Source organism: Columba livia, chromosome 21 (genome assembly GCF_036013475.1).
Source record: "Columba livia isolate bColLiv1 breed racing homer chromosome 21, bColLiv1.pat.W.v2, whole genome shotgun sequence".
In the NCBI taxonomy this organism is placed as follows: domain Eukaryota; kingdom Metazoa; phylum Chordata; class Aves; order Columbiformes; family Columbidae; genus Columba; species Columba livia.
The window spans coordinates 840,041-867,701 of record NC_088622.1 but is presented as its reverse complement, the minus strand read 5'-3'; the positions used below and the strand labels follow the sequence as shown (position 1 = coordinate 867,701).

The window sequence follows — 27,661 nt, the reverse complement described above, 5'->3', positions numbered from 1 at the left end:
TCAGGGTGTATAAAATAGGATGTTGCTCGGAGCTTCCCAAGCAGAACCCAGCCGAGCTGATCTTAGTGCAGCTCCGTGTGCTTGGAGCACGGGAGTGTGAGGGTTACTGTGGCTGTGGCTTTGCTTCTGTGTTTTGTTTTCATTCTGTGGGATCGCAGAATCACACAAAGTACGTAAAGCTTGGCCTGAGAACAGCTAAAACCCATCGGATTCAGCGGGACTTTATTTTCTCCCTTCAAATGCCCATTCCCCCCAGGATGCCCTCTAATTGATTCTTGAGTTACAGCCCGTCCTGAAGCGTTGCCGTGATTCCCCCATAAAGATGTGCTTCCTGACGTCTGTTTTGAGTTTGTTTTCCTTTAATTTCCTTTCAGGACTCGTGTCCTGTTATCTGCATTAAGCTGAAACTAACAACCAAAGCCGACGTCTGCCGTGTCATTGAAGATTGCACATAGTTCACTCAAAACCTCTTCTTTCTTGTTTTCTACAAATGTAGCCAAAACTTCCCCCTGGTGTAAACGCTCCTGAGATGAAGGAGTTATCCGGAGGAAGGGTGCCTGTCCCTGTGTTTTATCCTTTATTACCGCAACTCTGTCCTCGCAGCTCACACTGATCAGCCAACAAGTGTATAATTCTGCAGGCGCTGTCCTGCGGCCGCAGCGTCACCAAGCGCGTTGTCAGCCGCTCTACGGCGGAGCGGGAGCGGGAGCGTTCCCATACAGCCGTCGCCTCCGGTCCCGCTCGCTTACGGCTCCGCTGCCCGTGTCCCCCGTGTCCCAGCAGGTATCTGCGTGTCCCCGAGCTCACGGGGCTGCCGCTGCTCCTCAGAGCTCCCGCGTCCCGGCTCGGGCACGTTTTTCACTATCATTCACTCCCACTTTGTATTTTTTTAGCCTCTTGGTGTGTTACTTTAAACTGATAAGGAAGAAACTTTAGTGGCATTTTGTCAGCGTGTTTACAAAGCAAATCCTACTACTTTTGAGTTTTATTCGCCTCTTGCCTCTGTGTTCACCTCTTCCCCGAATTTAAGCTGGTTCCTCTGTCTGGGTCATTTATTTAGATTAAAACCAGCAGAGATCTGAGTACCGACCCCTCTGGGACCACAAATAACACCGTACGTCTCCCTCATCCCTTTGCTTTCAAGACATCAGCTCTTGCTCCTTTCCAATGCCCCTCTGTTTTCTATTTTTGTAACAAGCTCTTTGTCCTTTCTGCGTCCCCCAACCTGGATCCACATAGCTCACAGGCAGAGCCAGGACCTGTCAAAGGGAGCTTTTCAAAGGCTTCCTGAACATCTAAATGAATGGTCGTGCGGGAGGCCAGGCCTTTCTTGCCGTACGCGTGCGGGGGCCCCTTTGAAGTCCCTGCAGCCGCGAGTGATGTGGGTCCCTGGGCAGCCCCAGCAGGACGGTGCTGGGGACCCCACGTCCCTCGTGTGCCCAGTGTCCCTCGTGTGCCAGGCACAAGGTGACACAGGGAAGGGGCAGTTTGATTATGGAGCCCCAGGGCTGGTGGGGACAGGGAGGGAGGGAGAACCTGGGGCATCGGCAGAGACGGGGGCTGGCGATGCGACACCAGTGGAACCGAGCTGGGCAGAGCGCCCGTGGCAGCCCCGTGGGGTGACGGGGATACTGGGGGTCGGTTATTTGGGACATGTCGGTTTCCCGAAGTGCTGAACCCCCATAGCTCCTGCGGTCAGATCCGTCGCTTGCTCGCGGGTAGGAGGAGAATAAGAGCTGGAAGCCTCTGGATTTTCAGCTCTCAGTATATAAACTCTGCTTGTTCTCCCCAATGTGCAAATATCACTTGTTTTCTTTAGTTATTCTACTCGTATTTTTTGAAAAAAATGAAAAACGTTTGAAGGCTGAGAAAACTGCAGTTTAAGAACAAATTTTGCTTTCTTCCTAGGTTAATCATAATAAAGCTTCATTATTTGAAATAACTTTATTCTTTTTGGTGATTGAACGGTAGGAAATTGGAAGGTGGGCGTGGAATCCATAAACATTCAGTGAGAGAGAGTGTTTCATAAATGTATCTCTGCTATTTCCAAAAAAAATATCAATTTATTTTCAGAGACCAAATAAAAATCGCAGCTGTAGCACATCTGGAAATTGTGTGTTTCACAGCATCCATTTCTTACACTCGCGCCTCCTTCCTGCGTTTGAACCTGTCGTGTCTGTAGGAAACAACCCTGTGTCCTTAGTGTCCAGGCAAGTCCAGTGTGGTGCTGGAATGGCACAGGCACGGGCTGAGTTCTGTGTCCCCTCTTCCCAGAGTGAACTAACGAGGTTCCAAAAACATCCCCAAGCGCCGCAGCGTCTTCAGGGACACGTCCTGCTCTGCTAGAGCAAGTGGTTTATTCCGGACTTACCAGGGCTTAGGAACAGTTTTATTTTGTCCCTAAGTGCCCAGGATTTGCAAAGGTCTGTAGCGGAGAGAGGATTCTGCTGCTCGTGGGTTTTGGAAGCAGAAAGCAGCTTTGTGGAGGTACGAATGACGCGTGTAAAGAGAGCTGTAGTGATTCAGGCGGATTCAGAGGCACTGGGGTTTGTGCGGCTTTGGCGGCTCGCAGCTGCCCTCTCCCGCCCGGCGCTGCGCTGCGCTGGGCCCGGCTCGCAGCCGGGTTTAGCAGAGCCTGGCCTGGCTGGGGAGGGAATCGGGACCCGCAGAGGGGCGGCGGCTCTGGACCAGCTCCCGCACGGCCCCGCGGGGCTTCGTTCCGGGAGAAACGTTCCGCGTTGTTTCATCGTAAACCAGATATTCACTACATAGGAATAAATCTTCACCTGTTTGGAAACTACGGGGTCTTTTTTGGGAGCTGTTGTGTTATAATAATTACCTGTAAAGGTGTGCTGTTCTGGGCCGTTCTGGGCTGTTCTGGGCCGTTCTGGGCTGTTCTGGACTGCTCTGGGCTGTTCTGCCCACATCTTGAGTACCGCCAGGAATTTCAGAAGTAAATCTGAGCTTTCTGTATATCCAGATCACTGTCTCACGTAGGGATGTTCTACCTAATAACTATTTTCTACATTTAAACTCCCTTCTTTCTCCTGGTTCCACAGCCATATTTCACCTACTTCCTCCACTAAACGAGAAAGGCAGAGGAAATAAATTCAGCTTTCTTATTTTTACATTCATGTGTGGAAAAGCAATTCTTTTGCTTAAAATTCCTATTTGTTTGGACGGCTCACTTTTTAATTAATCCTAATCCTTTCCTTGTGTTCCTTGAATAACAACAATATCAGATTTGTCTGGAATGATTAATGCCTGGTGTTTCCCAGGTCCTCAACTGAGTAAAGATTTATAGACCAACATTTTCTGCTTTTCTGATAGTCAGATTTTTTTCCTCACGTAGCACTCTTTGGCATTTGCTTCTTTTTTCCAGGTGTAAATACTGTGACAGGTCATTCAGCATTTCCTCCAACCTCCAGCGGCACGTTCGAAACATCCATAACAAGGAGAAGCCATTCAAGTGTCACCTGTGTAACCGGTGCTTTGGGCAGCAGACCAACCTGGACCGGCACCTGAAGAAGCACGAGCACGAGAACGTTCCAGGTAGGAGGAGATGGCGCTGGGTTCTGCTGGGCCGGGGACAGGACACCGTGAGCTGGGGGACAGGACACCGTGGGCTGGTTGGACAGGACACCGTGGGCTGGTTGGACAGGACACCGTGAGCTGGGGGACAGGACACCGTGGGCTGGTTGGACAGGACACCGTGGGCTGGTTGGACAGGACACCATGGGCTGGTTGGACAGGACACTGTGAGCTGGGGGACAGGACACCGTGGGCTGGTCGGACAGGACACCGTGGGCTGGTCGGGCAGGACACCGTGGGCTGGTCGGACAGGACACCGTGGGCTGGTCGGACAGGACACCGTGGGCTGGTCGGACAGGACACCGTGGGCTGGTTGGACAGGACACCGTGGGCTGGTTGGACAGGACACCGTGGGCTGGTTGGACAGGACGCCGTGGGCTGGTCTCACTGGTCACCCCGGGAGGCCTTGGTGGAACGTGGTATTTCCGAAGGGTGGATATCGTCTGGCCGCAAAGAAGAAATGCCAGCACTTCAGTCATTTCCCAGCCTCGAAAAAAATATAAGGAGAGGGTTACAGGCAAAGAGCTACACAATGGGTGGTGGTTCTGAAATTGTGTATGCCGTCTGTAAATGAGAGATATCACCTACGTTTCTCTCTGTAGTGCATGTCAGGAAAACATGAGCTTCTTTTGGGAGCTTTACTCCATGAGATTCCTCTCCAATGTTAAATCATTACTATATGGTGAGAGGATTGTTGTGTAGTAGTCCTCCTTCATTTTTCATTTCTGCTCTTAGTACCAGCTTTGGCAGTACCTGACGGGATCTCCCGTTCTGTTTGTCTCGCAGTGAGCCAGCACTCCGGAGTCATCACAAACCACCTCGGGACCAGCGCCTCCTCCCCGAACTCGGAATCAGACAACCATGCACTTTTAGATGAAAAAGAGGATTCGTATTTCTCTGAAATCAGAAATTTTATTGCAAATAGTGAGATGAATCAAGCGTCAACCTTAGCAGATAAAAGGTAGACAAGCGCGTAAAATTATCTTGTGACATGTATTGCTTTTCTGGTCTATTAGTTTGTTTCAGATCTATCCATATCACAAGCCTTATTTTGAATGAGTGATATTTCACCTGCTGCTATCCTGTTTTCACAAATAACTACTTAATGCCAATACTGAGGCTTAAGTCCAAAATGTAAGTATGAGAAATCCACTTGGTGATGTGACCCATGTAAAGACCAGTAAGAAGTGGGGCATGTGCTGATGTAAAATATGAAAAGCATTGGGCTTGATATGTACTCGACATGCTTATCAGCCGCCTTTAGGACACTGTGAAGGCTGATTTTTAAATGCCTGAAACATGTTGGTTTCCCCTTCCTTGCAGTTTAAGTAATATGTATATGTACATAAATATGTCTGTGTATTCAGACATATGTATACAATTATCAAAGTTATGTGGTGCAGTGGAAATGCATGACTTACACATTTGGCGTCTTTTTGTTCTTTTCTTTCTTCTTCCCCCTCTCGACCAAATATTCCAGGCCAGAAATCCAGGATATTGATGGCAATTCCCAGTGTCATGGATTAGCAAATGAGAAAACGGAAGATGTGGATGATGAAGACGAAGAACTGGAAGAGGAGGATGATGACAGCCTGACAGGGAAGTCCCAGGACGAGGCAGCATCGCCCGCCGCAGAGCCCCGGGGAGCGTTCGAGGATGAGGAGGATGAAGAGCCCACATCTCTCACCATGAGCTTTGAACACAGCCGAAGGTGAGGGGGCCCTTCCCGGAGGACCCAACGGGTGCAGACCTGAGTCACCGGGAGCTTGGGAGTGCTCTTGTTTTATTTTTCGAGCCATGTGTCATCCCTCCGGTTTGATTTGAGCATTCACTTGAGAGATTCCATTTCCACCATGGTGGGGACGTGAAACAAGTGGACTGCAGGGAGAACCTGGGATAAGGTGTGTGTCCAAGAGCTGAGAAGTTCGTATCAGAACAGTTAGTCTGACCCAGAAAACAGCATTTTCAGGGCACCACAGTTCAGCAGATAAAGTCTTTCTCTCTCAAACACTGGTCAGGGCAAGGGAAGAGGCACCTGTGTGCACCCGGTCTGTGCTGCTCTGCCCCTTCTAGTTGTAGCAAAATGTTGTTGACTTCCAGGGGAGTTCTCAGAGCTCTGGGAAAAAGTGAGGCTTTTTTTCCAAGGTCAAGCCATGTCTAGATACCCTTAAAATAGAAGTTTGTTGCACATAGCATAGATTTAGCTTTCTTTTTGCCTCAACTTGCCTCAGTTTCCCAACTGGCATTTGTAACAAATGTTCCATGATGCAAAGTAGGATCTTACATGACTCCAGTGCATCGCTGTTGTCATTGCCAAAATGCAGCGGTGTTCTTCAGTTAGCCATCTCGAGGAGCGGGCAGCAATCGGACATCACACAGAGACCAAAGTGAGCTGTGGCCATGCTGGGTCAGCAGCACCTCCAGCACTAGCGCTTGTTTGTGCACAGTCATGCTCTCCACTTCTTCTTCGCTCCTTGCATTTTGTGTCGTCGTTGTGTCCGTCTGTCTGTCGGTTCACGCATGTGGCTTGTGAGACCCCCGTGGTATGTGCATGCAGGTCAGAACCCTGGCGAGATGAGCTAACGCCAGCTCCCCCCTTCCCTGGTCCTTGGTACAGGTGTGTTGAGGAGGACGAAGCCGGCTTGTTAGATTTGGAGCAGATGCCGAATTTTGGGAAGGGGCTGGATCTTCGCAAAGCAGCCGAGGAAGCATTTGAAGTTAAAGATGTGTTTAATTCCACCTTAGACTCTGAGACAATAAAACAGACTCTGTACAGGCAGGCTAAAAACCAGGTAGGTATATGACAGACCGTTTTCTCTAGCTCACCGCCAGCACGTCCGACAGGGTTAGCAAGCAGCTGGCCTCCTTTAGCTAAGGTTGATTTTCCCCTTCCAGCGAGCAGGAGTTCTCACTGTAACGTGTGGATCATATGTGAACTGTGTCTTGTTGCAACTGTGCTGAAACTAAGGAGAAATGGAGTGGGCATCAGTTTTAGGTCACCGGTTCAATTTATCATTTAGCCTGTGCTGTGAGGACACGCTTACATAGAGAGAGAGAGGCATCTGTCTGGTTTTATCTGTCTGTATAAATGTTTTTATGACTATAGTTTATTTATAGTTTGGGATGGGTCTTCAGTTGGTATATACTAAGAAACTCGAGGTTTGGTCTGCGGAATCCTTGGGTTTGATTACAGAAGGTAAAATAGACAAGAGTATTTCCGAGACTTGCAGTCCAGCAGGTCTGGAGGGTTTCCTCATGTATCACCCTCATTTCTAAAAGCAAACCCTAAAATGGAAGCCTGCTCCTTCAGACCCACCAAGAGACCTCAAAATCACATCTCAGCGCCTCGTGGGGTTCTGAGGAGAACGTGGAGGCAGGGGCAGCCCCATTAAATAGTCTAGTTTTATGAAGTTCCTATCTTGGTCCCTCACAGAAGAACTGGGGAAGGTCTGCTTGAAGGTGGCATGCAGCTTTCTTCCAGGTGAAACTAATTTAAACACAAGCCACTTGCCTGACTCTTAACCTGTGTCCTGTTACTAATACGCTAATTGTACTAACTGTTTAGGCACAGCTTGCTCTCTTAAAGTTTGTACTATATTGTTAAGTCTAGTGTGTGCTTGGATGAGGGGTATTTTTGTTTTTTTGATCAGTTTTATAACGTATGAGATGCAGGAGTAGCCACACTTAAATCACAGTAAGTAGCTGAAACAATTTGAGCCACGTCTCGTGCAGCATATCGCAGTAAAACACCGTTCGTGCGAGCAGCGCGGCTCTCCCTCGTGGCTGTCGTGCTTGGGGCAGCGTTAGCAGCGTGCGTGTCCCGACGCTGCACGGCCAACGCAGCCAGGGAGGCTGGGACCGCGGCCTCTTCTGTCCCACATCGCGCCTGGGGATTGCGTTGCTTGTACGGGAGGTTGTCAGCTGCCCGAGTCTTCACATCACCGGTGTGGGCTGTGAAAGGACACACGTGGAAGGGAGGAGGGAGAGCATCGGGGTTAGAAAGCAGCGAGCAGGTTGTTCTAGAGAAAACAGAGGTCTCCACGCATTTTTCTCAGCAGACACTTTTAAACATTTTGCTGCAGCAATAAATTTACCCCAACAAGAACATATGGACACACTGGTGACACTGATGAGCATGTCATGCCCGGATTCCCCAGGTTTCTGTGGGCACCGGTGAGCTCATGCAGGAATGACAGCGAGTGTCCTGCTGCCCGTGGGGTCACGGCTGGCGTGGGTGTCGCGGTGCTGTTCCTGCGCTGTGACCGGGCCACCTGCTTGTCCCTAGATGTACTTTTTCCAGAACAAAACAGAGTAACTGGCACTCGGCATGTAGCTGCTTTGCCCTTAGAGCAGAGCCTGGAACCACGTGTGTGGGTTTGTGGCCACGTGTGAAGCTGGCACAGGGTGGGTCTGGTCCTACCAAAGCCAGTGGGAACAATGGCCTCTCCCGAGTAACCCTGCAACTGCCCATAAACTTGGTGCCTAATGTGAGTAGCTGGAGTGGTGGGTGTCATCCCAGCATGAGGACGTAACCTCAGCCCCACGGGCAAGGCTGCTGGCCCAGGCCAGGGACACCGGCTGTCCTGCCGGTCCCGAACAGCCCCTGCTGAGCTTCACGCGGGTGTTGCGGCCTCTCGGGCGGGTGCGCTCACACGTGTGCTCTGCGCTGCTCTCTCCTCCTCCAGGCTTATGCAATGATGCTGTCCCTGTCCGAGAACGCTCCCCTCCACGCGTCCTCCCAGAGCTCTCTGGGTGCTTGGTTGGACATGGCAGGAGCAGCTTCAGAGTCGGGGACCTTTAACCCCATCAACCACCTCTGAGAGGTCACCAAGGCACTGGCCAGAGTCCCAGCGAGGAGGCGGCGGTGCTGCGATTGTCCCAGCAAAAATCCCAGCAGCAGAAGACGGATGAGGGGGCCTCAGGGAGCCGTCTGGACTTTTGGCTGAGAAGGAAACCTGTTGCATCCGACCTACACGTCCTGCATTTCTATCTATCCAGAGTTTTCATTTCTAATTTATCAGAATGAACCTCTCCAAAACTGGATAACTCCAATGCAGCCCCGAGATTTCACAGTCAATAGGAATAGCATAAGCAAGACACGAATTGCAACAGTGCAATCAAATATTGGCCCCTCTAACAGTACAAACCAGTGTCGCTGAGCCAGTAAAGCCTGCGGATAAATGAAAGCTTGAAACCATTTGGTAGCATTTCCTTTCAGTTCAGCTGGGTAGAGAAGTAATAAGGAAAACGAGCCAGGCGTGACCCATCCCTGGTGCAATTCTGACACAGTCACTGGAGTTATACCAGGGAAGGGTAAATTCAACCCATTTGATTGACCCCCATGAGAATCTGGAATTCTGTGCTCCCACAAAACCACCGTCCTGTCCTTTATTCCCAGCAAAACACCTTGGCACGCTGCAAAGCTTCTCGAACGTGAGGCCACATTGCCTGCGGTCACCATACACCGTCCGTGGTGTCCCAGCTGAGGGTGGGTGATCGCTGTGGTTCACGGTCACCGCTGTGCCCTGCACGTCCTGTCTGTGCCTGCGCTGCGAGGTGAACAGTCTTTCCATCTCTGCTGGTGTGTGCGAGCCCGAGCTGCTGCTTGGACTCCAAACATCCGAGCGTTTCAGAAAGGTCCCGCTCGGCCGGGCTGCAGGGGACGGTGGCACCAGGCCCCGCGACCGAGCTGCTGAGGCGCTGAAGATGCTCCAGCGTTCCGGGCAGAGGGGCCGGGGGGTGAACCGCGTGTGCGCCGTGCGTTGTGCTGGGTCTCGTCTGCAGAACGGCGATTCAGGTCCATCTTCTGATTCATCTCCCAGGGTTTTGAGAGTGACATCCTTCCAGAGTTGCTGGTGTCCAGGAATTGTGGTGGAAATTGCTGGCTCGTGCAGTTGTTTTGGTATGCTGGATGGTCGCTTATGTACCGCACACTGCTATATGGCCTGTAATTTAAGTAGAAAGATTAACATTTCCTTGGGTCGGCAACCTCAGGGGTACAGACCACTATTCAGGCACAGAGCTAAGAATCGAATTGTCTCTCTGACTCTAAAATCACTTGCAAATATTTTATGAGTGATTTAAAATCGCTTCCAAGTCTCATCTTCGTTACTGATACAAAGCAGCCTCCAGAAAGCCTGTGCCGTTCATGCTGTTCCACACTGCAGTTACCACCTGCTGTTGGAGCACTGCTTTTGCAGGTAAAGCTGAATTACAGAACAGTCAGGAAAGCGATCGGGGCTTGCAAAGGATAATGTTGGCTACTCAGAATGTGTGTCCTGAGAATATTCTAGTTGCAGCAAGGAAAGGTCGGGAATGCCAAGGACTGGACTATCCCACCACTGCATGAAAACGCGTCTCTGCATCTCGGCCGTTGCAGTTCTGCATCAGCAACAGCCTCCAGGAGCCGGGCGCTGCGCGGGCACTCCGGCTCTGTACAGGTCGCATCCAAAGCTGGTGAGGCCAGAGGAACTCTTCCCATTGATTTCAGCATATTTTAGTGCTGCCTGTGCCTCTAGTAAGTGTTGCATCAGGTCATGACTGCTTGCAGAACTGGGTTAATGGCCGATTTCAGAGAAGCAGCTCACAGAGGTCGGTGTATCTGCCTGTAGACACCTAACACGTGTGGCCTCTCTGCCTGTGTGCTGTGCAAAAGAACAGGCGGAGGCTTCCGTGCCAGGCCGGTGTGAAGGAGCAGAGCGGAGAAGCCTCATTCCAGCGTGCTAAAACAAGGGAGACAGCTGTTGAGGTAAAGCAGAGGGTGTGTTAGGGATGATACCCTTGTCATTCACTCTTTGCACCCAAAAGCACTTGTGAGGCTGTTTCTAGATGTCCGGGAGCCCCGCGCTGCCCGCGGAGGAGGCGCCTGGGGTGGCTCTGGTACAGAAGGAACAAAAGGTAAATTAGCAGCACCCGTGTATTTTCCAAGAAAACTTACCCTTCCTTTTTGGTTTTCCACAACGCCCTGTGAAAGTGCCCAAGGCTCCGAGACCAACAGGCAGCGTGAGCTGAACTGCTTCATCTATTTGCACAAAGCCCTTGGGCAAACGCAGCCCGAGAGCCGACACTGTCCAAAGCCCCAGGCTCTGCGAAGGAGCTGGGACGGTCCCGTCCCGTCCCGTCCCCTGTGCCGCCGCAGCACCGCCTGCCCGCCCTGGGCCTGGAGATCGAGCCCGCAGGGGCCGACTGAAAATAATGAAAGAGTTGTTTCTTTTCCTGATGGAATTTATTTTAATCTGTATATAACTTGTAATTTTTTGCTAATTCTTTTCTTATTTTATTTCTTCCTTAACAGTATTTTTTGCGTTAGGTATCATTATTGTGAAGAGATAATGTTAATATAAGTATGTAGTGAAGGACCAAAATTGTGTAATTAAGGTTGTATGTTGTATGACTGATAACCAGGGAGTAGGAAGATTTTGTCCATGTGCCAAATGACCCGGATCAATCCTGCTGGTCTTGCTGCCGATTCTCCAGACAATCATATGTTTTGTTGCATTTGCCTTTAAGTGACCGCGCTGCGTTAGACGAAGGTTTCAGGTTATTTCCTTGGCCAGTTGGAAAGCGAAGCTCCTCCAGAAAGCGAGGGCCTCTCCCGGTGTGCCTGCCCGCCAGACAGGGCGAGCCGGGGGCCAGGGAGTCACCCGGGCGCGTCGGGTGCAGTCGGGGCTGGCAAGTGATGCTACCAAGCCGGCAAGTGCCGGTGTTCCCTGGCAGCCCCTGCACAGCCGTGCCTGGCCCCATAAAAGCCTCTGGTTGTGGTCCCAGACCCGTGCGGCCCCGTGGCTCCTGGGGTATGTGCTTGGAGTAATCCCCGCGTCTGAGCATCTTTCGGAGGGGCCCTGCGGTGCTGTCTGCCTCATCGGAACACGATCTGGGGGTAACAGCGAGTGTCGCGTGCTCTGACGCGATGTTCTGTTTGTGGTGGAAGCTGGCGGAGCAGCAGGGAGCTGGTCCCCAACCCCGGCCCAGAACAGCGTGTGCTGCGGGGCTGTTCCTGCTCCCCCAGCCCGCGGTGCTGCCCGGGCACGGGGGTGCAGTCCCGCCAGGGACCGAGGACATTGCAAATATAGCTCTTAAAATCATGACATGATTTTTTCTTTTCATATTTCCTAATTCAGTTTTCATCCCGTTTTCTCTAGCTGGTGTCTGTTTGTTGTAGGATCTCCCAACTCCTCTAATTTAGCACTGATTACAAGTTTTAATTTTTCCGCAGTTAAATAAATAGAAAGCCTCACTGAATCTCTGTTTATCTCGCAGCTTTCGTTCAATTGCACTTGAAACATGTTGCAGCTCATAGCAGATGTTTAGTTTATGATTCGCCATTGTAGACAAAAGCAATCCCGTATTTTGAGGATGTTTCCCAGTGCGTGTGTGGAGGAGGGACACGCTGTGTCCTGGTGGTGGGGAAGGTCTGGGTCCCCTTTGATAGGACATGGAGCCGTCCTGCTCAAGGACACCAAACCCACCAGCACGTCGTGCTCGGGAGCCGCGGTCCTGGGGCGATACCGCGAGCTGGAACACGGCAGCTGGTGGTTTGGAAGCCAGGGCACCGCTGGAGGTGGGGATTAAACCGAGAATAGTTGTGTAGGATCTATTTATTAAAAGTATTTCCACATCTCGCAGCCATGTTGCCACAAGAGCAAGGAGGAGAGGGCGGGAGGAGCGCTGTGAGTTGTTTGTGTAACGGGATAAGGTTGATGCTCCTTGGCTGTTCGGCGCTGCCGATGTGACGCTGCACCAAGAGGGGTCTTTGCTGCTCCTGGACGTGTCTTTGGGCACAGAGCGGAGGACGCGGTTCTGATCGCGCTGTCCCTTCTCGGCCCACCCCGAGCAGCCGGTAGGTGTGAACCGCTGCAGCGATGCAGGTGACGGTGCAGCGCGGTGCGCCGGGCTGTGCCGCGGGACGTGCCCAGCGCCCGCGGTCCCAGGTCACTGCTGGGTGCACAGGGTGTTGCTGCCGGTGCCGGCTGCTCCCAGTGCTCACCATTAAACCGTTAAAGCGCATCCCGCAGGGCCCTGCGGTCCCGGAGCAGCTGAGTGCCGCAGCAAAGCCAAACCGACTGCTCGGCTGCATTCAGGATAAACGCAAAGCTCGGGTTCTGTCTTGGTTAAAACAGACTAGTGGAAGCTTTCGATTTCTCCCTAATCAGCACTTAGACTTTCAATAGGCGTTCTTGAAAGCGGCTTCTTTTTCACTTCATGCGAAGCGTTTCGAAAAGCACTTGCACAATGCCGTGAACGTGTTTAGACTCTAAGCATCAAAGCACTGGATCGTGAGCCCCCTCCCTGCAGCCCATCTCAATCTACTGACTTACATTGGAGTTCTACGTGCTGTACTGTGTGTGTGTGTGTGTGGCGGGGGACGGGGACGCGTCGCGGCGTCGGGACCTGCCCGGTGCGGAGGGGCAGGAGCGCCGGGACCTGCCCGGTGCGGAGGGGCAGGAGCGTCGCGCTCCGCTCGGCGGCGCTGGCAGCATCAGGGCAAAACCTCTGCCGGGGTCAGGAGCGTCTCCACAAAGCCGTGCAGCTTCTCCTCTCCAGTGCTGAGCGATACTGTGATTAAAACCTTACGGAATGATTCCAGGATTATTTTGCTCTTCTCTTCTGTCGTTAATTCCTGTTAATTACCACTTTGGAAAAAAAAAAGAATGAAAAAAAGAAAAAAAAAAGAAAAAAAAAAGAAGAAAAAAAGGCAGCTTTGATTTCCAAATGTGCAATTCACACGTGAACAAAGTAATTCTGAAAGTAATTCTCAATGTATTTTACATTCTTGTTGCTCTCTTCAAAGCAAGAGATGTTTTGCCCTGATGTCATATCCAGCCTGCAAAAGATGTAATTTAAAACATATATATATTGTGCTTGCAAGAATCATAAATCTGTGCATCCTATGTCATTCCTTTTCCCATTGTTACAATACAGATATGATTTAGGGTTTTTTTTCTTTAGAACTGTATAGTGTTTTTTTAAATCAATTGTAAATGTCTGGTTTTCATACAATGTTTAAAAAACATTGAGAAAGAGGATGGTGCTTGTTCCATATCATTCTTGATTGTATATTGCTTCTGTTATGTTTATAAGTAAACTGTGCATGACTTGTGTTTAGCAGTCATTATTGTGTCTGTTTGTGAAATTTTTATTAAAAGGAAAAAGATTCCGTAGATGCACTTATTGTATATGTGATTAGATTCTGCGTCTGAGGCTGGAAGCCTGGAACTGCCACGGGAGGAGCGAAAGAAAAGCGTCGGCAGTTATTAATTAATATGAAATCGCTTTGTTTGGAAGCATAATGAAATAAAAGATATGAAGTGTAGAAAATAATTAAAAAGCGATTTTACAAATTTCATTTTGATGCTTGTGATAAAAAGACAAATGTACTTGTGTAGAGAAATTCCTTTAAAATAATGAATAGAAAAAGCTGATTTTGAGGTTAATGCTGTAGAATAGGAATGTATACCAAATGTAATCTTTCCAATGCTACAATGAATTTATACATGAGATTGATATGCAATAAACCTGTGTGCTTTTATAAGCAGTGGTCCTGTGAGCTTTGTTCTTGGCGTGGCGATGGAGCCGCGCGGTGGGCGTTCGGATGGGCGACCTGGCGCAGAGGTGAGCGGAGAAGGAGCAGGACGGACAAGCCCCAGGGCTGGGGGCATGGAACAGAACCAGGAGCTCGTGCAGGAGTTTGGGGTGTCGGGAATATTCCCTTTCAAACCACGAGCTGCGAGTCAGCGAGCGATCCAGTGATAGCGGTCAGACGGTTCAGCGGGGGCCCTGGGAGCAGAAATGACTTGAAAGCACGGTCTTTGAACTAACAACACGCATTACGAAACTGATGAATGGTCTCCGCTTCAGAAAGTCATTCATGGTGATCAAATGATGGTATCCTACATACAGCATAATGGCCCTTCCCTGGAGTTGCCGTGTAAGGGTTTCAGTCAAGGCTGAACTCTTGAGTAGAAACCGTCTCTGACGGCTGGAGCCTTTCTCCTTATTAGCCCCGGAGGGAGAGGAAAAAATCTGTGGGCTAAGAAAGCTCTGATAATAGAGCGATTGTCAGGCAGGCCTTGCAGAGAAGAGAACAGAGTCTTTTAAAAGAATACTGCTGACAAGTGGACTTTGTCATCCAGAAAGCACTTGAGATTCACCATAAACCAGCAAGAAAAAAGGCTCCATTTTTAGGGCAGGCGGAAAACCAGAGCGGGGGGCAAAAGAGAAGGTCAAGGAAAACTCTGTTCCCAGTAAATACAGAGCGCTGTTGAGCCCGGCTTTACGGGGCAGCCGGACAACAGCCTGACCCTGGGATCCCCCGTCCTGTGGCAGCTGCGCCCCCGGCAGAGGGTTCCACAGCATCCCAAACGGGGGTTGTGCAGCAAACGGGCCAGCCTGGGATTACTTTAACCGCTGGACTGAGCTGCTATGGCAAGTGTGTGCGTGCCTGGAGTAAGAAACAGTCCTGCTGGAAATAACTGAGTGCCTGTTGCTCTCAGGCCCTGTGGATAGTCAGGGGTGCAGCAGATTTTCACACCTTAACATGACAGGAACGAGGCCAAGGAATCCTGTAACCTTTAGTGACCTTGGGGAGGAGGCTCTCGGGAATGGGTGAAAACAGCCCAGGGGCTGCGAGAGAAGTTCTGCACAAACACCGTCTTGAAGAAACATCAAGAAGCAGCGACAAAAAAACGTTCAGCTGAGTTTAGTGAGTTCTTCATTGCTGTTCAGTAGAGACGGGCCCTGGGATGGCGCACAGGAGCCGGGATGTCTGCAGTACCGGTACCGGCACCTGCCCGGGGCAGCGCCACGGAGACCCCGGCGCCTCCAACCGGCACCTGCCGAGGGGGCAGCCCCGCCCGGCCCCGCCTCGCCTGGCCCCGCCCAACCCGGCCACACCCAACCCGGCCCCGCCTCATTTGGCCCCGCCCACCCCGGCTCCTCCCCGGGGCGGCTCCGCTCCCGCTCCCGCCCCGCCGGGCTCCCACGGGCGCGGGTGAGCGGGGGCACTGCCGGGCTGGGCGGGACCGGCCGCCTCCTGCGCGGGTTCCCCGGAAAGGGACCGGGGCTGCGACCGGAGCTGCGGGCAGTAGCGCCGGGCGGGCGCGGGGCTCGGAACAAGCGGCTGCCGGGCGTGCTCCGGGGAGGGGGCGACAGCGGCCGGTCCCTCCGCCTCCTCCCCGGGCGGGATCGCCGCCCCGGCTGCCCCGGAGGAGGCGGATCCCCGCGCTGGCAGCGCCTCTTCCGCGGGGGCGGAGAGGCCGCGCTGGTGAGTAGCCGGAGGCTCCGTCCTGTCGCGGACCCTCCCGCGGGGCCGGTCCCGGGGGCCCGTGTGAAGGTACCGGGGGGGAAATGGTGCGTTTGTCCCCAGGGATGGAGCTGGAGCGGTCCCTGCCGGCACCGGAGCCACCAGGCGGGGGTGGCAGCTCCGGGGTGGCTGTGCCGGTGGGACCCTCAGCGTGTCCCCGTGTCCCGGAGACTGCGGGTCCCAGCCGATCAGCGGCACCGCAGACCTGGGGTTGTTGGAGCACCCAGCGCCTCTGAAACCGGGCGTGCCTGTTTCATGTTGTTAGGGCTGGTGCTTAGGACAGGCTTCATCCTCAGCCAAGAGGGGATGAAGAGTAGAATGTAGCGCTTTTCTCATCTGCGGGACGTTTGGCAGACCTCTGGCCAAGAGGCATGTGTCCCTCATCCAAGGGCAGGGAAATAAGCAGCATCTTAATCAAATGAGCTTTTGTTGATGGGACTGTTTTGTCCTTCTGCCAGTTATTGAGGTGGGGAAACACATTCAAGTCTTGGTTTCTGCTTCCTGGTCCATGGCCTTTGGAAAGGAACAGCTCAAGGTGGTGGTGGAATACAATGAGATCTCGGTTGAGAGGAATTAAACCATAGTTTTTCCTCAAATTATGTAATGGGGCAGGCAGTGGGTGTAAAACGCTCCATCAAATGTTTGTTCTGTAGGTGCACAGCACAGGGGGTGGCACAGGAGGAGATGAGTAAGTTAGTCCCAAAGAAGGCGCTTTAGGGACTCGGGCAGGTGGTTTTGCGTGCGGTGTGAAGCTGTTCCTCGGGACGGTTTGGGACGGGCACCAGCTTTGAGCAGGATAGGGCTCGCGGTTTCGCGCTCCTGGGGGTTTTCACAGCACGTCAGCCTGGGGCGGTGGGAGCCAGGAGGGAAGGGACAGCTGCGGTGGCTCAGGCCGGGGGCAGCTCTGTTTCCCCATGTGAAACAGTGCTTTGGCCACTGCCAAGTGTGAATGCCCTCTGCCTTGCTGGGAGAAGATGTTCAGCCATCCGTCTGTCTGTCTGTCTGTCTTGCACAGCTTTCCAGTTCCCTGTGCCACCATCATGTCGCGAAGTCCCACTGGCAGCTCTGTGGATGACAAGGCCTTTCTCCTGGAGTACCGATGCCACCCAGTACGGCCGGAGCCCCCCAGCCCGAGCTCCCCCCCTGGGAAGCACGGCTCTGCCATGGCGCCCAATGCCGCCCCGCTCCCTGCAATGGGCTCCCCCCCATTGGCCGAGCCCCGACGCATCATCCTGAGCACCGACAGCCCGGCCGCGCTCAAGGTGGGCACCCAGCAGCTGATCCCCAGGAGCTTGGCTGTCTCCACCAAGACCAAGAACAACCCCTCCCGGCACCAGAGCTTTGGGGCAACTGGGCCCAGCCGGGAGCCCCAGGGCCCCGACCCAAAGCGGGCGTCCATCCCCATCGTCCCCAGCGTCTCCGTGGAGGCAGATGAGGAGGATGGCGGTGGGGGCGCCCTCAAGCGCAACCTGAGGAGCATGTCCTACCGCGCGGCCATGAAGGGCCTGGGCGCGGAGCCGGAAAAAGCCATCCCCGCGCTGAAACCCGTGTCCGAGGAGGGCAGCTCCCCGCCTGCCCACAGCCCCACCAGGAACAAGGTGGGTTTTGAATCTGCTGTCACCCCACTGGGATTGAGCCCCACTTTCCTGGTGATGCGCTGCTGCCGGGGGGTCTGCGGAGCTTTTATCCTGCAACTCCTGTGGGTTGCAGAGCTGTGTGAGCCCAGCGTGGAGCTGGCAGGGTTCGCTGAGCCCGGGATGTGACTTGTGCCTTGGGAACCAACATGTCACCAGCAGATGCTGTAGGTCCCCGGAGAGCCCGGAAATACCTGACGTGGGTTTTGTGGGCAGTGGAACGGGCTCCCGCGTGTCGGCCGGCGGCCGTGGGCACGTTTGCAGGGTGGGGTTGGCTCCGCGCTGGCGGGGGGTTGTACACAAACATGGGTGAACATGACTCCAGCACAGGCAAAGTCCAGGTGTGAGACGGACAGATGTGAAAGGCAGCGGTGTGACTGCAAACTGGTTTAGATCGTGGCCCCGATAATGCGAGGTGAAAGCTGAGTCACTTTGGTAAGGCAAACAAAAGCTCAGACAAAACTCGGGCTGAAAGAACAGGGTGGTATTTGCTGACTGGCGGTGCAGGTAACTGCTCAGTGCTTCCCTGGGCCGCAGAAATCAGTAACTGCAGCGTGTTCTCCTCCTGTTCCCCTTGCAGAGAACCTTTGGGCGGAAGCGGGTGCAGAAGCGTGGTGGCTCCTTCAAGGACCGTGAGTGCTGCCTCCATCTTCCCGGGAGCTCCGGGGTCCCCTTGGCCTCGCAGGGCACCTGGCGCTTCTCAGCAAAGCGAGTCCCTGAGGTCCCTTTGCCACGTGTGCTGCTGCCTGTCCCCAGCCTGGGGCAATTGCTCTTGCCTGCAAGTGGAGCGTTTCAGCCCTGCTCTCCCCTCCCGGGTGTGCCGAGGCGCAGGCGCTGCCGTGCTGGCTGCGGGAGCGCTCCTGGCTTTGCTTGCTCTGGGCAAACATGGGAGATCTGTGGGAGCTGCCAGGAGCAGGAGCTGCTGCTTAATTGGGGCTGTGCAAAGTCCGATCTCACAGGGAAGTGCTGGCCCTGGCTCTGGGCGATGGGCTGAGGCGGCAGTGCAAAGGGAACCCCGGGCTGCGGCTGGGAGAGGCTTCGCCGACTTCTTGCCTTTTCCTCTGCAGAGCCCCAGCTGTACCAGGAAATCCGTGAGAGAGGCCTGAACTCTGTGAGCCATGAGTCAGATGAGGATTTGCTGGAGGAACCCGTCCCAGAAGAGCCGTCTCCTGCGGGTGCTGCGATCGTGGTGCAGAGCTACCGCCCGGCGCAGGTCACCTGGAGCCAGCTCCCGGAGGTAGGGGCAGCAGCCCAGCCCAAAACACCCTCTCGCCCTTGCCATGGGCTGCTCCGGCACTTGGGGTGTGTTGCGGCCACAGCTGCGTGTATTTTAAAAGCTCTCTGAACAAACCGTGAATGGGTAACTCTGCAGCGCAAGTCTTTGCAATGGGATGACCTGGGGCTGTCCGGCCCTGGCCGGGACACGCAGGATCCTGCCCGGGCTCGCCAGGATGCTGCTGCTGTTGTGCTTGCAAAGGTTCACCCACAGGCCGGGGGAAGGCAGGTGCTGCTGCTGGGTACCACGGCTGGGTGCTGGCCCTTGGGGAGAGTTATCTCCTCCTGCAGATGAGCATCTGCCAGCTGCGGCGGGCGATGCTGCGGCGGGCGATGCTGGTGCGTTGTGGGGCCAGGCAGAGGACCAGACTGCACTAGAGGGCGTGCAAGGACCATTGGTCCACGGTGACGGCGCCCGCTGATCCAGAGCTCTCCCGCAGGTGCTGGAAGCCGGGATCCTGCAGAAGATCCACCCTGAAGAGCGCGAGCGGCAGGAGGTGAGAGGAGCCTCGGATGTGCCCGGGGTGCAGCATGAATGCTGGAGGCTGGGGGGACACGTGGCTGTGTCTGAGCCCTCGTGCTGGGCTGGGCCCAAAGCAGAGCTGGGCTCAGCAGAGCTGGGCTCAGCCTCAGGTTCAGCAGCTCTGGGGCTGGGCAGCGCTGGCTGCGATCACCCGTGTGCCCTGGCAGGGAAGCGGGCAGCTCCTTCAGGTGCAGGAAGGGAGAACATCGCAGTGGTGAACGAAAGTCCTAAGCACATGCTGAAGTTATGGGTGTAGGCCAAGCAATGCAGGAGATGATGCAGGGAATGCTGTGCTGTCAGTTTGTCCTGTTACATCCTCAGTGCCTTGCTTTTTCAGGCCATGTTCGAGATCATCACCTCTGAGTACTCCTACATGCACAGCCTGAACATCCTGGTGTGTCACTTCATGAGGTCGGAGGAGCTGAAGGAGACCATGACTCAGATGGAGCATCATCACCTGTTCTCCAACATCAGCGACATCCTGGCGGTCAGCACCAGGCAAGTGGGGCCAGCGTGGGAGCCGCTGCGGGGGTGTCGGGGTTGTGGTGTCCTGCAGCTGGGCAGAATCAGCTCGGATGGGGCAGGAATGAGGCTTCCCAGAGAGCTAAAGCGGAGGAGGGATGTCGTGTGGGAACGGAGGAAGCCTCAAGAGCCGTGTCCCCCGTTCCCTGTCTCTGCTGGGAGCCACGCTGGGGACGTGGGTGTCCCAGCTGCGCAGAGCTGACCCTGTGCAGAACAGATCCGGAGTTTTATCTCCTCTGGGAAAACTGGGGAAAAGTTGCCCTGGGAACATTGTTAAACATCTGTCTGTTCCGTTTGTCCAGCCCTGACGGGTCATGTAGTGAAGTTATTTGGAATCCTCCCCTTAGATTCTTCGAAGACTTGGAGAAGCGGCACCAGGAAAACATCCTCATTCCTGACATCAGTGACATAGTTGAAGAACACGCCTCCAACCACTTCAGCCCCTACGTCAGCTACTGCTCCAATGAAGTCTACCAGCAGAGGACTCTCCAGAAGCTGCTGTAAGTCCTGTTCGGTGCTCAGCCCTGGCTGGAGCTGCCTCTGCGGGTCCCATGGCTGCGGGGACGCCCGATGGCGGGACGGGACCGTGCCCTGCGTGGGGCTCCCGCGGCCCGTGGCGGTTCCTTTTCCCTGAGGCAGGTTGTCTCCTCTCTGAGCAGAGTCCAACTTCTCAACCTCAGTGTGTCTGTGTCCGATGATCCGGACGTGGTTTGTGTTGTGCTGTGAGACAGGTGAAGGACAGGGATAAGTGGGGGTGATGAAGTCGGGCAGCTCCTGCCAAGGTGAATAACATGCATGGGGCCTGTTGGGGATGTCTGTGGAGGCGGTTCATCCCCAGATCATACTGGTGGCTTGAGTCAGGTTTGTGTCTGCTGTTGGTACATCTACAGCTTTACTCTGGTGGGCACAACATCTCGAGGTGCTTTTCCATCACCGGCTGATGGATCAGTCTGTTTTCTGCCCCGGCTGCGTGCTCCAAGCTCGGCACGCTGCCGGTCAGCGCCGCCACCACGTTTCTGTGCGTGGAAAGCTGCTGGAGAATCTTGACAACCGAAGAACAGAGTTAATGGAGATTTCTTGTCCTGTTCCAGAACCACAAACCCTTTATTTAAAGAGACCCTGAAACAAATTGAAAGGAAACCAGAATGTGGAGGCCTGCCAATGATATCATTTCTCATTCTCCCTATGCAGAGGGTAACACGGCTTCCTCTGCTGTTAGATGTAAGTAAGTCACACGGTGGCATTGCTTGGTGCCTCTGAAGAGGTGGCTGTTATTCTCTTACTCAGCTGAGCCCGGGGCAGCTTCTGCTTGGACTTGCATCCCACTGGGATGCCCAAGCCTTTATTCAGGATTTAGATTCAAAGTGATCTGCTTCTGTGTGTGCCAGATGTGCAGCTCTGTGCTTCACATCTCAGCACCGCCCACCTGAGCGACATGAGGTTCTTCCGTGCCCCGTGCTGCGTTTGGGCACCCGTGGGTGGCACGGTGTCCTGTTTCATCAGCGGCCGCGTGGCCCAGGAAGGGAGAGCAGGTCTTGCACAAGCTCTGTTGAGATCCAGCACTCTGCACCCAGCTGCTCCCAACAGTGAGGCTGCTGGAGGTGGGATTTCTGGGAACCGCTCCCAGTTTGTGCTGGGCTGCAGGGCCGAGGGCCGGGGGGACGCCCGCAGCGCAGGGTGACAGTGATGGTCAGGCATGTATCTGATGTGACTGCCCCAGCAGAACCCAGGTTACAGCTCCCAGCCCTGCAGAACTTGCTCTGACTGTGTCTGTCCCGCTGCCGGGCTGACCCTTGTGCCACATCCGGAATCCCAGCTGGACACGCTGTTCCGTGCCTTGCAATATCACTAAAGCATCTTATCTTGACATTCTAGACTGTCTGTCAAAAAACAAAAGCTTGCACAGCAGCGTACGGAGCTGCCACCCGCGCTCTGAAAGCCATCAGCAAGGTGAGGCCGCTGCTCCCAGCTCTCCGTCCGTCTCTCTGCCCCATCTGCCTTCTGGCCTCTCCGTTTTCTTCCTGCGTCAGTTCACCGGGGATTTCTCTGCTCCAAACAGCTGCTGGCTGTACACATCTTCTCCCTTCCTCGCCTGTTTCACCTGATCTTGTTTTTTACTTATTCTTGTCATCTTCTTTCCTCTCTGGCCCATCTTTTGTCCTTCCCTTTGGTGGTGTATTCTCCATTAGTGACCCCCTTCTCAGAACCTCCTTCGAGGTGGTAGTGGTCTGCGACACTTGGCTCGTTTGTCAGAGATTTAGGCAAAGAGCAGTAAACAAAGCAAAGAGCAAAGGGTGGAGGAGCGAAGGACCCGTGGCACAGGGACATCTGCTCCGGAGGGACCTCGCGGGGGGCCGGGTGCCTCTCGGCAGGGCCAGACCTGGCTTCACTTCACCTGCCTGCAGGAAGCTTCTGTCCTCCCCTCCGTCTGTCCGAGCGCTCGTCCTCCTCCGTTCACCTCCTCTCTTGGGATGGTTAATTCTTCCTCTTCGTGTTGCTCCTCGGTGAAGTTCGGTTTTGGTGCGGTCTCGCTTTGGCCCTTTTCCAGGCAGAGTGAAGGTTCCACCCCTCTCCTGGCGATCTGTGTGGCAGAGAAGCTCCAGCTGCCTTTCCCGAGCCCGGTTCTGAGCTGTGTGGGGATGTGGCTGTTCCTCCTGCCCGGGGGAGCGGAGCAGCCGCCGACCCGCGCCGGCAGCGCTCGTGCTGGAGCAGAGGACGGACAGACCTGTCCTGCTGTTCACTGCTGCCCATGGGTTTTCTTTTCCCTTTTCTAGCTGGTTAAGAATTGCAATGAGGGAGCTCGTGCGATGGAGAGGACAGAGCAGATGTACACACTGCAGAAACAGCTGGAATTTGGAAAGAAGAAGGTGAAGTCTTGTGGAAGTGGGGGAAAAGAAATCTTCTGGGGTGTGTGGTTAGAGGGGCCCGTCCCGGCGTGTTGGGTCTGTCCTGGAAGTCCTTCCAGGAAGGCTGGACCAGCCGGAGCATCCCTGCTGCCATGAGCAGCATCACTGCTTCATCCGGGGGGGTGACCATTCTTTCTTGCTGTTCTGACTTTAATGTGAGTTTCTGGGCACGCCAGGAGCCACTCTGAGTCCAAATGCAGCTGCTTTATATGATTTTGCCTGCTGCTTGTGAGACAGGTGGTGAATGGGATTTTCTCTGGGTCCGTTCCAGCCGTTCCCGCTGATCTCTGCGTCCCGCTGGCTGCTGAAGCGGGGGGAGCTGTACCTGCTGCTGTCGGAAGAGGGGGGCATCTTCCGCCGGGGCGCCGGCCGGCTCTGCTACCTCTTCTTGTTCAACGACGTCCTCATCATAACCAAGAAAAAGAGGTAAGGCCGCATGGAACCTTCTTCTTTCTCTGGAAAAGGACGAGGGGGATTAAAATCTCCGTTTCCCAAGCAGCATGTAGCTTAAGAAATTCTTGAGATTTCCCTCTTTTGACCCTTACTGAAGTGTGTTTTGAACCAACCCTGAGCCGGTCACCTCGGTGATGCCCACTGAACCTGTCCCGTCTCTGCCGCAGCGAGGACAGCTACACCGTGATGAACTACGCCACACTGGACCAGGTCACGGTGGAGAAGATGGAGAACCCGGAGCCGCCTTCTCCTCCTCCCGGCAAGAGCGGCAGCGCGGCCCGCGGCACCGGCGGGCACCTGCTGCGGGTGCTGATGGAGCGGGACAGCGAGGGCCGGCGGGAGGAGGTCGTGCTGGCGGCGGAGACGCTGTGAGTGGGACTGCGCAGGGCGGATGTCCTTCTTCCGTGGGATAAGGCTGTGTGTGAAGCACCCTTTCCCTCCCCGCGCCCCCTCCCAGAAACGGAGATCTGTGCGGGCTTGTCCCCTTGCTCGCTTTCCTTCTCTCTCTTAGATTTCCCTTATAGTTGCCATATGATACTTCCCCTGTGCAAATCAAGCAAAGCAGCTGGGTGATGCGTACTGCTTGTGAAGTGTCTGTGCTGAACGCTCTGAATGTGATGTTTGTTCAGTCTGACCTCCCTTGAAGGCCTTCATCCTTCCCGCTGGGAACTGCCCAGCTACTGCCACCAACACAGATGCCACCGACACAGATGCCACCTCTGAGGCTTTCTTTGTGTAATAATATGGGTTTTCTCACTGCCAGGAGCGACCGGGCCCGCTGGATCACGGCGCTGATGCACAGAGAAAAGGAGAAGCCTGACACCACTCCTAAAGGAGGTATCGGCACACGGGAGGTCAGGCCTGGAGAGGCGGGGATTGACGGTGGCACTAGAGCCTGAGCACAGGGTGCAGGGCTTTACGCTGTTCTTAGGGACATGGTTTAGAGGTGGACTTGGCAGCGTTGGGTTAACGATTGGACTCGATGACCTTAAAGTTCTTTTCCAAACAGCACGATTCTGTGATGTTATGAGTTAAGCCCGGCTGTGCCCTCTCACTGGTCCCCGCTGTCCCTGCAGATCTGAGCCAAGTGGAGATAACCCGCGCGTACCTGGCCAAGCAGGCGGACGAGCTGTCCCTGCAGCAGGCGGATGTTGTCCTGGTGCTGGGCGGAGAGGACGGTGAGTGTGGCGAGCAGGGAGCTGCAGCCGAGCTGCGGTGGGGGGAAAAGCTTCAGCGATCCCCACAAACTGGGACGTTAGCCATTATTTTTCAGAAGCTTCTAGGAAGCCGCTGGCAGGTCCCTGTTGCTCCTTCCACACGTGTCCCCGGCAGCCACGGCCCGTCCTCCCGGTGTGACCAGCTCTGTTCTCTCCTAGGCTGGTGCTGGGGTGAGCGGCTGAGGGACGGCGAGCGGGGCTGGTTTCCCCAGTCCTGCGCCCGGCAGATCACCAGCCGCGCAACCGTGGAGTGCAACGTGCGCCGGATGGAGCGGCTGCGCATAGAGACCGACGTGTAGGCTTCCAGCCCCGGAGAGACGCTGCTGTCCTGACTCGTTTCAGGGGTCTTCAAACCTCTGCGGACTGAGCCCATAGCGAGTGTCGGGTTGGGTTGAAGTGGCTGTGGCCACGTTCTGGGCTCTGCTGAGCGGCTTGTGCTGCCCCCTCCGTCCCCACTGGTGGCTGCAGAGCCTGTGCGGGCAGCCCAGGGGCACGGGGAGAGTGTACCTGGATCAAGAAGTTTTTAACAACTTAAATCATTGTGCTAGGTTGGTTATTTGGCCCAGTTTCCCTGTTTCTTTTTTATTCGTTGTTTTTCCCCCCACAATTATTCTTGGTTCTTTTGAACACAACGGCGACCTTGGCAGGGTGTGGTGATACCCGTTGCCTTTCAGTCACTTGTCAAAAAACCCAGAAGCACGAAGCCGAGTGATGCTGCAGCTCCCGCCGCCTGTCCCGTCTCCCGCTATGGACACGGGGGTGCGGACCCCGTCCTTCCCCAGGCAGAGCGGGCCTCTCGCCCCACCCCGTGCCCCAGAATTAGCACCAACAAGTGATGATCGAGGAGGGTCGTTCTTTTGCCGCAGCTGAGCAGTTCGCATCTGGGTTTTTGTGCGTCAGTGTTTAATGCCGCGGGGCCTTCGAGGCGCTGGCAGGAGATGGGGAAATGGCAGTGACAATTTTGGGGTGAGCCCTGTTGTGATGTGTCTGTTTGATGACGAGCTCTACAAAGAACGCTTCCTTCTGCTGGCAGCTCACTGGCCTCCGCTCGTCCTTGACAAATGCCCGTCTCAGACCCATCCTCGAGAACAGCTGCCGAACATCTGCAGCCAGCTGCAGCACATGGCCAGTGCGAGGGACCGAGACCAGACACACATTCAGTGAGGTTTTCTGTTTATTTGGATTAGCTGTGGAAGAATTAAAAGTTTTTATCAGTGCTAATTAGGGCTCCAAAATGAGAGACACTAACTACATGAAAACAGGAGGCAAACAAACTGTATTAGGAAATATGAACAGGGAAAAAAAATCGTGATTATAAGAAATACAGGTACAGATTGCTGTGGTCCCACGCTTATGGTTTATTCCAAGGGGGTGCAGCTGCAGCTCAGGCTTTGGGTGTGTGATGGGACAGAACGGATAATCCCGATGCTCGAGGCTGGGCCAGTTTCTGTGCTGTCCTGGAGCGAACAGCAGGGCCCAGGGCTTCTCTGCACCTCGGGCAGGGGACAAGCAGCACGGTGGCATCATTGGGTGGCATCAATGGGTGGCCCTTCCCGCTGCACCCACTGGCTTCTGGGTCAGCAGGATTGAGCAGGGTCATTTGGCACACGGACAGAATCTTCCTACTCCCTGGTTATCAGTCATACAACATACAACCTTAATTACACAATTTTGGTCCTTCACTACATACTTATATTATCTCTTCACAATAATGATACCTAACGCAAAAAATACTGTTAAGGAAGAAATAAAATAAGAAAAGAATTAGCAAAAAATTACAAGTTATATACAGATTAAAATAAATTCCATCAGGAAAAGAAACAACTCTTTCATTATTTTCAGTCGGCCCCTGCGGGCTCGATCTCCAGGCCCAGGGCGGGCAGGCGGTGCTGCGGCGGCACAGGGGACAGGACGGGACGGGACCGTCCCAGCTCCTTCGCAGAGCCTGGGGCTTTGGACAGTGTCGGCTCTCGGGCTGCGTTTGCCCAAGGGCTTTGTGCAAATAGATCGAGGGTCCAAGGCTGGGGTGAGAACACGTAGAGATTTGCATTTACTGGACCACGCAAGGGCTTTGTGTCTATCCACGCAGTATGTCTGATTGTTACACTAATTTAGGCTTGCTTGTTGGTGGAGCAAATGACATGGGCGGCTCAAAGGGGCTGACATACTCCTGGTATGGAAAATCAGCTCCTGTGCCCCTGCGAAGCTCGTCAGGAGCAGACGGTGCTGCCAGTGACACAGGAAACCTGCAGAGGCGAGTGCTGGGGCTCATCGTCTTGTCCTCCACAGCAGATGATAATTTACAGTATGAGACCATTGCAAATTTGATTTAAACAAAACAACAACAAAAAATTCAAGTGCGGTGGTACTTGTACAGGAGGCGTGACCTCAGGAGAGCCGGTCACATTCAGCTCTCAGTTCTGACGACTCTTGTGCAGCTTCCCATAAATACTATTGCATAAATACTTTTTTTGGACCATAGTTTCAGCCTCCCCAAGCCCAGCACCCAAAAGATGAAGGCCAGCAATTTGCCACAAGCCATCACAGTCCATTGTCTGCTGGCCAGAAGCAATTGCTTCTGAACTGTTCCTTTGGGTGTCTGGCTGCAGGCATACGCTGGTGCTGGCATGTGCATGTGTGTCCCCACTGTGTCCGTATCCCCATGCGTGCCTGGAGGCCACCCATGCCGCCACAGTGACCTGGGGACCCTCGGCGCTTCAGCCTGGCTCAGACAACATCACGAGCAGCAGCTCAGTCTGCCAGGAGATGATAAATAACTGCTCCTGGGGCTTGTAAACCAGTTTGTTCAGCGGGTCGTTGGCTTCTCGAGGTGGCTGCTTGGTCATGCCAAGGGAGCAGGACCTAGTGCTGGCCCGGCCGGAGCCCCCACAGCGGAGGGGACCCGCTGGGCACCAGAGGCTGCGCGGCTGGAAGGGAATTCAGGGTGGGTCAGTGCTCACGGTGTGTCGGCAGCTCGGGAGGGGAGATTCTGCAGGGACCCCCCAGTGCTGGCCCCGCTCGGCGCTCGCAGCCGGGAGCTGCTGCTTCATTCTCAGGTCTGTGCCCGCAGCCGCGGTGTGAACAGCCACGCGTCGGGGTGTCACTGACCTGGGACCGAGGAGGGGTGCTCAGCCGGCGGCAGAGGGGCTGAACCACCTGCAAAGCAAGTCAGAGCATCCTGTCCCCCCATCCCACTCCCTGTCCCCATAGTGACTCCATGTAGCACCCAAGGGGAAGTC

General features: G+C 54.4%; 3 protein-coding genes across 11 annotated transcripts in view; 2 read left to right on the top strand and 1 right to left on the bottom strand.

Annotated features, from left to right (window-relative positions):
• Positions 1–14,122, top strand: part of PRDM16 (PR/SET domain 16) — a 223,021-nt gene extending 208,899 nt beyond the window's left edge. For 2 of the 3 annotated variants that reach the window (XM_065037840.1, XM_065037838.1), the window contains exons 13-17: positions 3,383–3,552; positions 4,378–4,552; positions 5,072–5,302; positions 6,209–6,383; positions 8,277–14,122. In XM_065037840.1, coding sequence (XP_064893912.1) covers positions 3,383–3,552; positions 4,378–4,552; positions 5,072–5,302; positions 6,209–6,383; positions 8,277–8,411 — 886 coding nt within the window. In that variant the 3' untranslated portion in view covers positions 8,412–14,122. The remainder of the gene's footprint in view (positions 1–3,382; positions 3,553–4,377; positions 4,553–5,071; positions 5,303–6,208; positions 6,384–8,276) is intronic. The other variant, XM_065037841.1, reaches the window with a different exon arrangement.
• Positions 14,123–15,546: 1,424 nt separating this feature from the next.
• ARHGEF16 (Rho guanine nucleotide exchange factor 16) lies at positions 15,547–24,958 on the top strand. 3 transcript variants are annotated; one of them, XM_005514329.4, is made up of 15 exons: positions 15,547–15,922; positions 16,908–17,490; positions 18,107–18,158; positions 18,594–18,763; positions 19,242–19,298; positions 19,662–19,822; positions 20,194–20,346; positions 20,938–21,067; positions 21,722–21,796; positions 22,621–22,713; positions 23,024–23,178; positions 23,373–23,573; positions 23,969–24,042; positions 24,282–24,383; positions 24,582–24,958. In XM_005514329.4, exons 2-15 carry the CDS (start codon positions 16,933–16,935, stop codon positions 24,719–24,721), a joined length of 2,121 nt encoding a protein of 706 aa, XP_005514386.2. In that variant the 5' UTR covers positions 15,547–15,922; positions 16,908–16,932; the 3' UTR covers positions 24,722–24,958. The 3 variants fall into 3 exon arrangements, with proteins under 3 accessions (XP_005514386.2, XP_064893927.1, XP_064893928.1); XM_065037855.1 differs by having other exon boundaries at positions 15,548–15,853; XM_065037856.1 differs by lacking the exon at positions 15,547–15,922 and having other exon boundaries at positions 17,016–17,154; positions 17,307–17,490.
• Positions 24,959–25,578: 620 nt separating this feature from the next.
• Positions 25,579–27,661, bottom strand: part of MEGF6 (multiple EGF like domains 6) — a 69,419-nt gene continuing 67,336 nt past the window's right edge. For 4 of the 5 annotated variants that reach the window (XM_065037836.1, XM_065037833.1, XM_065037835.1 and 1 more), the window contains 2 exons: positions 27,531–27,578; positions 25,579–27,349 (listed from right to left, as the gene is read on the bottom strand). In XM_065037836.1, coding sequence (XP_064893908.1) covers positions 27,285–27,349; positions 27,531–27,578 — 113 coding nt within the window. In that variant the 3' untranslated portion in view covers positions 25,579–27,284. Of the gene's footprint in view, positions 27,579–27,661 lie in introns of all 5 variants that reach the window. The other variant, XM_065037834.1, reaches the window with a different exon arrangement.

Coding starts and splice junctions, on each gene's coding strand:
- ARHGEF16 (XM_005514329.4), top strand. CDS start 16,933: ATGTCGCGAAGTCCCACTGGCAGCTCTGTGGATGACAAGGCCTTTCTC. Junction 18,764..19,241: donor CCTGGAGCCAGCTCCCGGAG/GTAGGGGCAGCA, acceptor GCTCTCCCGCAG/GTGCTGGAAGCCGGGATCCT. Junction 23,574..23,968: donor GTGCTGGCGGCGGAGACGCT/GTGAGTGGGACT, acceptor TCTCACTGCCAG/GAGCGACCGGGCCCGCTGGA.